Source organism: Myotis myotis, unplaced genomic scaffold (assembly GCF_014108235.1).
Source record: "Myotis myotis isolate mMyoMyo1 unplaced genomic scaffold, mMyoMyo1.p scaffold_m19_p_5, whole genome shotgun sequence".
Taxonomy (NCBI): Eukaryota; Metazoa; Chordata; class Mammalia; order Chiroptera; family Vespertilionidae; genus Myotis; species Myotis myotis.
In genome coordinates, this window is record NW_023416357.1 from 63,636,521 (window position 1) to 63,648,664 (window position 12,144).

The following is a 12,144-nucleotide window of genomic DNA, read 5'->3' on the forward strand; positions in this document are numbered from 1 at the left end:
TATTGCCCTCCAGAATCTGCAAGTAGTAAATCGTGTCCCTCAAAGTTCCCCGATGGTTCCTTGATGAAGTGTATCCTGCAATCATAATTAAGAACCGAAAGAGCAGTCCCAAACGTAAATAAGGCCCTGCTGGAGGAATGTCTCGAGCTTGCTAGGACAGAGGTGTGCCTGCGCAAGCACTGTAGGCATTTCTGACCAAGGACACTCCCATCAATAGGCTTCAGACCAAACAGTACAATATTACTCAAAATGAGATTGTTATAAATTATGCTGTTAATTATAAACCTCAGGGCAAATGCTAAGAACGTAACTAAACACAGTCATAAATCACTTAACAGGAATATATTCTGAGAAATGTGTCACTAGGTGATTTTGCCATGTAAATACCATAGAGTGCACTTACACAAACCTGGATAGTATAATAACCTACTGCACACCTAGCCTACATGGTATAGCCTGCTGCTCCAAGGCTACCCACCTGTACTGCATGTTACTGTACTGAATACCCCAGGCAATTGAAACACAGTGTATTTGTGGAGATCCATAATCTCCGTGTGGATTGGAAAGAGCACATTCAGGCTTAGCCATTTTCAAGTCGGCTTTGGCCCTTGCTTTCTGCTAGCCACGCCCAGATCCTCATGCAATGTCAATAGTTTCACAGCAAGCCAGAAATAAAAATGGAGAGCTTATCCTCCCATGGTTGTCTTATTTCCAAGGTCTGCCTGTTAAGTTCCTAGCTGATCCCCCATTCATCCCACTGGCACCAAAACCTGAGTCTTACAAATATGTGGATTTTCCCTGTTTGTTTTCCACCAAGTTCATCACTTTTAGTTGACAAATACAGGTTTACTCATTGCCCCAAAATGACTTAGCCTCTCTGGCATCAAAGATGCTGGTTTTCCAAACTCTGGTTTTTGCCAAAAGTACTGGGGCAGAGGGCTACAGAAGGGGCTTCATTCAAGAATGTAGACTTCCCCTATTCTCACCTGAAGCTCTAGCAGTTTCCTTAAGAAAAAGAATATGTTGTCTGCCTTTGGTCAATTTCCAAAGCCCAGATAATTTAGGGCAATTTTATCCAGTTTGTTTTTTTTATGGAGAGGAGTCACCAAACTCTTCATGCATCCATAGCTGGAAGTTCCTCTCTTATCGATATTTTTATGCTCACCCTCCTCATTTTACACATGAGAAAACTGGGACTTAAGGAGACTACATCATCTGTGTACAATTAAGTCACTACATGGATTTGAAGGGCTAATTTTTCCCTTAACAAATAGAAAATATGTGGACCATGGTCAGTATAACAAAGAAGCACTTTATTTAAAATATGTCTCACTTTGGACAGTACCGTCTTGAAACAGTTTTCTCTCATGTAAAAGTGAGATGATTGTTATAAACCACAAGTAATTGACTAAATCTGGGTGGATCTAGATGAGTCTTCTGCATCCAAGTGAAAGGAAATTCACTAAGTAGGTAAAGGAAAGATAAAACCAATACCAAAGATGGATAAAAGTAAAAAGACAGAATACTAAGGACCCAGCTAAGCCACATGGGAATTACAAAACCACACAAAATGTAAAATAATAAATGTTTGTGGTTTTAAACTGCTAAGTCCTGACATAGTATGTTGCACAGATATAGATAACATGTTTAAAGATTCCTGCTTTCACCCAGTCATAGTGGCTCAGTGGTTGAGCGTTGATCTGTGAACCAGGAGGTCACAGTTCAATTCCCGGTCAGGACACATGCCTGGACTGTGGGCTCGATCCCCAGTGTGGAGCATGCAGGAAGCAACTGATCAATGATTCTTTCTCATCATTGATGTTTCTCTCTCTCCCTCTCCCTTCCTCTCTGAAATCAATAAAAATATATTAATTAAAAAAAAAAAAGATTCCTGCTTTGGTCATTAAAATGCACCCATATCCTAACTCCTCAGAAAATTACCAGTCGTCCCCAAACTATCTTCGTAACAAACATCTGTGCACATGTCCCTACATTTCTGTGGGAGGCACTAAGACATAAAATTTGTTCATTGGCTTAAAGATTATATAGTCAAAGGCAGTTCTGAGTTATCTTTGGTAATATGAGATTCAAGAAAAAGCGTTTCAAAGGTCATTTTGAAGAAAAAAAGAACCCAGATCTGTAAAGGACTGACCCAGAACAACATGTTTGAAGAATACAGAAAACTCCAAGGGGAGTGGGGGTGAGGGAGGACACTGAAAAACTGGATGGCACATATATCAAGCCAGGAAATGGCTTACTTTGACAGAGGCCCATCAGCAATGGCTTGAACATGACAGAAGTCCAAACTCCATTAAGGATGTAGAAAATCCAGGATCTATCATCTTAAATCTTTTGCTTTTCCATCACTGCCCTCACAGCTTTCAAAGTGTGAAAGACGGCTTACTCTTAATTTACCCTTGGAAAAAGGAAAAGAAACCAAAGGACAAGTAGCTGCCTTGAAAGCTGTACGCATTGCTTCCACTCACAGCCTCGAACCGAATATTTAGTCACACAGCCACACCTATCCACGAGAGGCTAGGAAATGTGTCTAATTAAGTGGTCACGTGCCTGGCTTGGATTCTGTTACTAAAAAGAATATAAGGGGAATGGATACTGGGAATCAGCAGTGACTTGTAGTCATGACCTGGATTGAAAACAAACTTAATGTTCTTTTTTTATTTTAAAGATTTTTGTATTGATATTTAGTGAGAGAGAGAAACATGAATGTGAGAGCAAACCATTGATAGGCTGCCTCCTGCACACCCCCTACCAGGGAACAAGCTTGCAACCGGGGCAGGTGCCCTGACTGGGAATTGAACCAGTAACCTTTCAGTGTATGGGATGATGCCCAACCACCGCACCGCACAGGCCAGGGCCAAATTTAATATTCTTGATCTTAAGTGGCAGATCTGGACAACATAACTAAGCTATTCATTATCAGAAAATGTATGTCATATTATTGATATAACCTGAATTAATCACTACCAGGCTGATATCCATATATTTCTAAACCGTGAAAGATTCTTGGGGTAGGGGGCATGATTTTTCTTTTCTTTATTTTTTATTGAGGTATAAGTGACATGTAACATTATATTAGTTTCAGGTATAACATAATGATTCAGTATTTGTGTACATTTTTACAAAATGATCACCACAATTAAGTCTAGTTACCATCCATCACCATACCTAGTTAGAAAATTCTCTTTTTTTTTCTTGTAAGAACTTTTAAGATTTCTCTTAGCAACTTTCAGATATGCAATACAATTTTATTAACTATAGCTACCATGCTGTATATTATTTTCCTACGACTTATTTATTTTATAACTGGAAGTTTGTGCCTTTTGAAAGATTCCATTTTTGAGTGAGACATTAGTATAAGATATCAAAAGATTATTTCAGACTGAAACAACTTCCAAAACACATTGTTGCTTAACACTTGGTCATACCTATCCCGTAGAATCTTATAGTACTTAAAAATCAACAAAACCAATACCTACTTTGGACCATTTCATATCTTGATGCAGAAATCGTATCTGCTATAAGATAGTACTGCAAAAAGGAGTTAAGGTTTAAGAGCAGGCGGGCTGTATACAAATTGTATAAATATTTGAAAAGAAGTAAAGTGGAGTAGTTTTCTTTTTCTTTTTTCTTTTTATTTATCCTCACCTGAAAATATTTTTTCCATTGATTTTTAGAGGGAGTGGAAAGGAGGGTGGGAGGGAGGAGAGGGAGAAACATCAATGTGAGAGAGACATATCCACTGCCTGTAGCTATTTTACATTGACTATGCTGGGTATTGTAAGAGATAGGTATTAAAGGTGCAGCACAATATTCCAGACTACATGTTGTATGATGCCTTTTTTTTTTTTTTAGAAATTCTTTTTTATTTTAGAGAGAGAAGAAAGGGGAGGGAGCGAGAAAGGGAGAGAGAGATGTAGTAGATCAGTTGCCTCCTGTATGCACCCCCCGATCGGGATTGAACCCACAAAGTCAGATATTATGAAATTTAAATAAGAATAAGTATTATTCTAAACCCAGTCACTAAAGACTTTCGGTGGGGGGAGGAGATACAATGAAATAATGTATCCTTTTGACATATGTTCATCATTCTTTGAGGACTTCCTTGTGTCCTGGCACAAAATACTCTACAGTGGTCGGCAAACTCATTAGTCAACAGAGCCAAATATCAACAGTACTTCCTCAAAATAGACTCATCCAGGCCGAAAACCGACTTCTGCGCATGGGCCACGAAGTTTCAATTGCACTGTACATGCGCCCGCACGTGGTATTTTGTGGAAGAGCCACACTCAAGGGGCCAAAAAAGTCACATGTGGCTCGCGAGCTGCAGTTTGCCGACCATGGCCTAGGGCAGTGATAGCGAACCTATGACACACGTGTCAGAGGTGACACGTGAACTCATTTTTTTGGTTGATTTTTCTTTGTTAAATGGCATTTAAATATATAAAATAAATATCAAAAATATAAATCTTTGTTTCACTATGGTTGCAAATATCAAAAAATTTCTTTATATGACACGGCACCAGAGTTAAGTTAGGGTTTTTCAAAATGCTGACACGCCGAGCTCAAAAGGTTCGCCATCACTGGCCTAGGCCCATCTTGTACTTTCCTTGTCCTAGCTCTGAAATTGCCATTTCTCTATGGAGCACTGATTCCTTTTATTGGAGAAAGGGATTTAGAAGCAAAGATGTGTACGCCAAATGCACTCATTACTATTGGGTACTGATGCTCCAAGACCCTCTCAGTGGCAGAGCTTCCATTATATGCCCATTGTACGACCTTACAATACCACTTGGGCTCCAAACTGGCCAAGACTTGGGCAAGACTAAAATAGGATATTTAGCCAAAGTCAAGTAACTCTTATGTTAATATTAAATGGTTCTATATTTGCCTTCACTTATCTTCCCTTACATTCCTTATCATTTATACAATCTGATACTCCAAATTGGCAAAGAACTACTCAAGGTTATCCCCTTGACAGCTACTCAGTATAAGGCAAAATTTACAGACTTCTTAAAATGAAAACAAATCGCACCTTTTGGTAGCCTGATTAAGTTCATCAAGATTGCTCTGCATTCTTCAGCAAAGAAAAATCTTAAATCTGACTACCTCAGGACACTCCATTTCAGTGCTGACTAAAACCATTCCTAGAACGCCAGAGACATACCTTCTAGACTAGAGGTTATTTGGTACTGGAGCCTTAAACCAAGCATTCAGGAAATGCTACAGGTAATTTACTGTTACCCACTAGTAATCTACATTCAAAGTTTAAAAAGCAGTATTTTTTTTTTCTTTGACTCCTATTTGCATTGCTTTCATCCTTGTTAGCATACCTGGAGGGAAAAAATAGATCGGGTATGTAAGCTTTCTTCCAAAGCCCATTTCTCTTATGAAACTTTTCCTTAAACACTAAAGCAACCTGGTGGTAATAAAGCTGTAAAAATAAACGACTTAGCACCTACTGACACATTATCAAGGGTGCATGCATGGTGAGGCGACTTCCTAATGGTGCTGGTGGATTTTGGATCTCTCACCTGGTTTTCTTTGGAAAGAAACAGGTCTGCTGGCAGAGAACAAGATATCTAAGCACAGCACACAAAGTCTCCAAATGTAAATATAGACCACAACATAACCAGTTACTCAAACAGTAATTATAAAGAAATATATTCCACTGCTATCATTTGGTAAAATTGTTGCATAATGGTTCTACCATATAAATATCTAATTGTGGTATTAGTAGGCAGGATTACTTAAATTATAAAGGCAACAGGTAGCAAAGATCGAAGCTAGCTTATTTGATCCAAAACAATCCATTAATCACTCAATGAGCAAATGTAACAGACTTAAGTGCTTAAAAACAATGCTACTCTCACTGTTGACCTTTGAAGACCTAGTTCCTGCTTCTCAAATTCTTATATTAAAGACCACAATTCAACCCTACAGACCCAATTTTAAATTAGTCTCTGACTCATAATGACTTAGAAGTCAGTCCTCTGGTGTAAGCTCTCCCTCTCCCCACTGTCCTGCCCCTTCTCCCCATTCAGGAATCTCCTTCATAAAATTTCTGAGAGATTATTCAGGCCCTCCCACACAGGACGTTGAAAAGATCTCTGGAGCTGGAAACACTAAGCTGGGTGCCAGCCCAAGGTCTGCCATTCACTCTCTGAAATGTCTTGGTTAGGTAAGTAAGCCACTTGACTTCTCCAGCCTGTATCTTCATGCATAAGACATGAGGAAAGACCAGATGCTATCAAAGGTCTCTTCCTGTTCTGGTTACATAATTATGGTTTCCAGTGAGGCTTACGATTTCAAGAAAGAACTAATTTCATTTCTACACAGCTCTTATTGTTAGAAAGGACTTTCTAAATTTCCAAATACAGACATTCTTCAAACCTGAAATTCCACTCCTTGACATCTACCCTATAAAAATATGACCACGTGTACATAGAAAATAAATCTATTAGCATCATCTGTAGTAGCAATTAATTAGAAACATCCAATACTAGAGAAATAAATACATGTGGTGTAACACTATGGGATACTATGCAGCAGTTAAAAAGAATGAAGGAAACCATATCTTCACTAATGTGAAAAGACCTCCAAACCAAACTATAAACAAACTACAGACCATGAACATTTTGGTGCCATTTATGGAAAAAATAAAACAAAACTATGAAGGTTTACCCAGGACTTTCTAAAATGAGGGGAATGTTCTGGATCTGCACAATCCACCCAATAGTGGCCAGTCACCCATGACTACCGATGTGGTTACTGTAACCTAGAAACTGAATTTTCAATTTTATTTAATTTTAACCACTTTATTTTTTTTAATATATTTTATTGATTTTTTACAGAGAGGAAGGGAGAGGGATAGAGAGTTAGAAACATCGATGAGAGAGAAACATCGATCAGCTACCTCCTGCACACTCCCTACTGGGGATGTGCCCGCAACCAAGGTACATGCCCTTGACCAGAATCGAACCTGGAACCCTTCAGTCCGCAGGCCGACGCTCTATCCACTGAGCCAAACCGGTTAGGGCAATTTTAACCACTTTAAATTTAAATACCCACATGTGGCTAGCAGCTATTGTACTTGAATGTTTCCAATGGAGATGATGGATTTGTGCCTCTCTATGCAACAACCCTTCCTATGCGTAAAAAGGAAAGAAGGAAGGAAGAAAGGGAGGGAGGGAGGGAGGGAGGAAGAGGGAGGGAGAGACATAGCTGCCTAAATCTTCTCTTCTCCAAGCCAAACACTTCCAGTTCTCACCAGAAACAGAGCCAGAAACCTCTCAACATCACATGGCTCTGTTGTAGCTCAGAACAACTCTGAAGTCAAGATATAAACATTTCTTAGACACTTATCTTAGTGGTATGGCATATTCACCCAGTGTCAGCCCAGATTTCTAAACATTTGGTCATTCATTTGTTCATAAATATTTACTGAGTGCTACTAAATGCCAGGCACTGCACTTAGGGAGGGCACACAGCAATAAACAAGATCTATGTCAACAGACCCTATGCCCCCAAAAGCCTTATCCCTGAAAATTCTATTTGGGCTGGTAAACACAGAAAAACCTTGATTTCGATTCATTCCAGACAGTACAACTCACTTGTTGCTGAATACAACTAGAACCATAAAACCCACGTAGACAATCTTTATTCCAGTTTCTAATATAGGTAAAACACCTCCATATCATGTCCAAATTCTCCATCACAACAGGGCATGTCTAAGGAGTAATTCCCAAAAGTCCCTTACACCAAGTTTTCAATAGTCCACAGGGGGGAAAAAAAAAACACATGAAAAAGAACAATGTAGCATATAGAATAAGTTTGCCTATGGGGATTCTCTTTATTATGAGATCATGTCATTTCTTCTTTCTTTTGTATTAAAATGTCCCCTACCTCATGAAATAACCAGTTTTGGTAGAAAGCAGGAATACCTGGTTTTTTATTTGGTTTGTCTTTAAACAGTCTTACCTGCCAAATAACAAGACAGCAATCAATCTTCCATACCAAATATTTGTTGATATTTTCTTTGTCTATGTCATCCACCAATTTAAAGGACTCAAGAAAGTTCCCTCTAATCATACAACTTGACAAAAGAAAGATAACCCAATAAAAAAAAATGGGTAACGGACCTAAATAGATACTTTCCAAAAGAGGACATAAGGAAGGCCAAGAGACATATGAAAACATGCTCAAAGTCACTAATCATCCGAGTGATGCAAATCAAAACAACAGTGAGGTACCATCTCACACCTGTCAGAATGGCTATCATCAACAAAGCAACAAATAAAAAGTGTGAGGATGTGGAGAAAAAGGAACTTGAACCCTTGTGCACTGCTGGTGAGAATGCAGACTGGTGCAGCCACTGTGGAGAACAGTATGGCGTTTCCTCAAAAAACTAAAAATGCAACTCCCATTTGACCCAGTGATCCCACTTCTAGGAATATATCCCAAGAAACTAGAAACACCAAGCAGAAAGGATATGTGCACCCCTATGTTCATAGCAGCACAATTCACCATAGCTAAGACTTGGTAACAGCCTAAGTGCCCATCAGCAGATGATTGGATTAAAAACCTGTGGTACATCTACACGATGGAATACTACGCTGCGGTAAAAAAAGAAGGAATTCTTACCATTTGCAGCAGCATGGATGGAACTGGAGAGCATTGTGCTAAGTGAAATAAGCCAGTCAGAGAAAGATAAATATCACATGATCTCACTCATTTGTGGAATATAATGAACAACATAAACTGATGAACAAAAACAGATCCAGAGACAGAGAAGCATCGATCAGACCTTCAAACCTCAGAAGGAAGGTAGGGGAGGGTAGGGGTAAAGGGGAGAGATCAACCAAAGGACTTGTATGCATGCATATAAGCCTAACCAATAGACACAGACACCAGGGGAGTGAGGGCATGAGTAGGGGGGTGGGGGAAAATGGGGGGATAAGGGCACATACGTAATATCTTAATAAAGAAAAAAATTCCAGATTAAAAAAAAAATTGTCTAAGTCCATAAACAAACAAAAAAGTTCCCTCTGCTCTAAAATGCACATCCTGAACACACAAAGGAGGCAATTACTCCTCCAACAAATATACCTCCATAAGAGTTAAGTCATTACATTTTGACACAAGTAGAAGTTAAGCTTACGGCCCCCTCCCCTTGCTGTATAATCTTCAAGAACAATAACATCAAAACAAAACAGATAAAAACACAGGATTATCAATGTGCAAAAAGTCTAATCACACAAAGTATATCCGTGACAGTAACAATTGCAATTGAGGTCAGTTACTTCAGTAACAATAAAAGTAGCCAAATTTTTATCTAAGTTATTTGGGGCTGGTCGTAAGTATCATCCACTGTGAAAAAGGAAGATTACATGTATTAAGCTCCAGAAAAGGGTGGGAGGGGAGAAGAGAGAAAATGAGGGAATAAATAAGTTGTTAATAATAATAATACAAACTCTATCACATAATTAAGTTTATCACAGCAATGACAAAACTGCAAATTTGAGTTAGTATTTGAAAGTGAGACAAAGCTCCCACAGGACACCCACCTCTTCTCCACTGACCCATTCCCCAACAACAACAACAAAAATCTCCCCTTACTCCCCAGAAACCTGTATGCTTTTATGTTACGGGTTAAAATGTAGGAAGCTAACACAGCATAGCATAAACAAGAGGGTTTTCTGTCAAGCAGGCCTAAATTCCCGGGTACGCCTCTTACTCTGCGTGTGACCCTGGACAAGTCATTCAAGCTTTGTTACAGCTTACCCCACTAGGCTGTAAGCTCCCTAGAGCAAATACCACTTGTAGACGTCTGCCTTTGGACTGTAGGCACATAGTATGAAAAATCAGTTCCTTCTTGTATACAGTAATGATATTAACAAAATCTGCCTCACAGCGGTAACTGGAAGATTAAATTAGATATTATGTATATAAAGCTCTGGCATAGTGCCTGATCACAGTACATGTTCAAAACAAGTTAACTGTTACTGACATCAATGAGCATCTGTCAAACCTGGAAGTAGCTCGAAAACTTTCGAATTCTAATATATAAAGTCTATACCCAGTAAGGGCAAGTTGCTCAATTAATAAAAAACATGTCACAGAAAACCTACAAAGAGTTTCTAAACCACTTGGGCTGGCGATCTAATAACAGATGAACCCTGAATTGTGCCTCACAAGCCCGAGCTATTAAAAGACATTCAGGAGATTCCAAGTTTTTCTAACTTCAAAAAGTAGGCCGTAAGCATCCTCCCCATCGGTTTCCCAACCTCCCCCCTGGGCGCCTCTGGCTGTCGGGGAACCCCCTCCTCAGCGCTTAGAGGGAGGAGAGAGAGAACCCCGAGGAGGGGCCGGGTTGGGGGCGAGCGCGCATCCCCGCGCCATTCGCCCAGACCCACCTTGAGCAGGATGGATGGCGGCAGCTGGTTGATGTCTGGGGTTTCGGGGGGCGGCTCCCGATGACAGTCGCAGGGGTTTTCGCGGGGCTCCTGACAGTCCGTGTCGCCGCATTCGTGCTGCTGCTGGGCAGGCGAGGGGGCGGTGCTCCCAGCTCGGACAGCGTCCCCGCCGGCCTCGGAGGGGGCACCTTCGGAAGCGGGAGAGGAGGGCGGGGGGCAGAGGGGCGGCGGCGGCGGCTCGGAGCCCTGGCAGCACCCGGCATCGGGGGGCCGGGGAGGCGAGGCGCCTCCTCCCGCAGGGCCCCCGCCGCCGCCGCCGCCGCCGCCGCAGCCCCCGCCGCCGCAGCGGGGCTGCTTACAGGGGGTGCAGGCGGGCACCCCGGCCCCCTTCCGCTTGCACACCATCTCCGGGGGCGTGGGGGGCTCGGCCGGCGGCGGCGTCGGCGCCCGGAAGAGTTGCACGGCGACCGGCGGCCCCAGGAAGCGCACGGGCCCCACGCTGGCCAGGAAGAGGCTGCGGCCCTGCTGCTCCCAGGCGGCGGCCGCGGCCAGCCCCAGCTCCTTGCAGCAGGAGGCCGGCGACGAGGCCGAGGCGGCGGCGGCGGCGGCGGCGGCGGCCGAGGACAGCAGGAAGCGGCGGGCGGCGGCGGCGCAGTCCTCGGCAGCCAGGGCCGCGTAGCGCCGCGCCAGGTGCTGCGAGGAGGCGGCCGCGGCGTAGGCCCCGTCCCGCGGCGGCGGCGACAGCGGCGGCTCCTCCTCTGGGCCGGCGGGGGCGGGCGCGCCGGGGCTGTGCACGATGAAGCAGAGCATGCAGGGCCCGCGGAAGAAGCAGTCCCGGCTCCGGGGCGCCGCCGGCTGCGGGGGCGCCTTGGCCGGGGTCCGGCGGGGCAGCCTGAGAAGCGGGCGGCGGCGGCGGCACCAGCTGCAGCAGCGAAGCCTCTTCTGGCTCGGGCGGTTACGCGGCTCCTTCGAGAGAAGGTGGCCCATATAGAAGGCCCCGGGGACGGGGACCGGGACGGGGCGTGGGAGGCCCGGAGAGTGGGCTCCCGGCAGCGGGGCAGGCCGCTCGCTGGCTCGGGCTCGGGCTCGGGCGCGGCGGGTCGCCCCCGGCGCACACGCTCACACGGGCACACACGCGCGGCGGGGGTGGGCGTCCGCTGGGGCCGCCTCGGCGCCCGTCGGGGCTACATGCTGCGCCCGGGGAGGCCGGGGGGGCGGGGGGCGCGAGCTGGGGGGCGCGACGGAGAGACGGAGCCTGCAGGCTGGGCGGCCAGTCCGAGCCTGACCCACCGGCTCAGTCCGTCACTGCGGCGGCGGGGGGAGCGCGGGGTCCCGCTCGGACCATTTTAACTGCGGCTCCGCCGGCGGCGCGCGCGCCCGCGACGCGGCTCGGAGCCGCAGGAGCGCGCGGCCCGCTCGGGGAGGGGCGGAGCCGGCGGCGGCGGCGGCGCGCTCGGGGCGGGGATGCGGGGACGGGGCGCCGGCGACTCCCCGGGACGGGACGACCGCCGGACTGGGGCAGCCGGGAGGCTGGCCGGCGGGCGAGGGCGCGGGGCGAGCGGGGAGCGGCGCGCGCCCCTCCCTCCGGGCGCCCGAGGTTCCCCGGGGGCCGCGGGACCCACGCCCCTTCTCTGGGGCGGGAGGAGACGTTTCCGAGCCAGCTGTGTGACATCCGTTTGCAAAGCCGCGCTGACGTCTCTAGGTGTAAGTT

The 12,144-nt window shown here is 45.0% G+C and overlaps 1 protein-coding gene across 9 annotated transcripts in view; it reads right to left on the bottom strand.

The window, feature by feature from the left end:
- The window catches only part of FBXL17 (F-box and leucine rich repeat protein 17), a 451,458-nt gene extending 439,611 nt beyond the window's left edge, over positions 1-11,847 (bottom strand). For 4 of the 9 annotated variants that reach the window (XM_036310116.1, XM_036310117.1, XM_036310120.1 and 1 more), the window contains exon 1: positions 10,434-11,840. In XM_036310116.1, the coding sequence (XP_036166009.1) occupies positions 10,434-11,420 (987 nt within the window). In that variant the 5' untranslated portion in view covers positions 11,421-11,840. Of the gene's footprint in view, positions 1-10,433 lie in introns of all 9 variants that reach the window. The other 5 variants (XM_036310113.1, XM_036310115.1, XR_004967647.1 and 2 more) reach the window with 4 other exon arrangements.
- Positions 11,848-12,144: the final 297 nt, after the last annotated feature.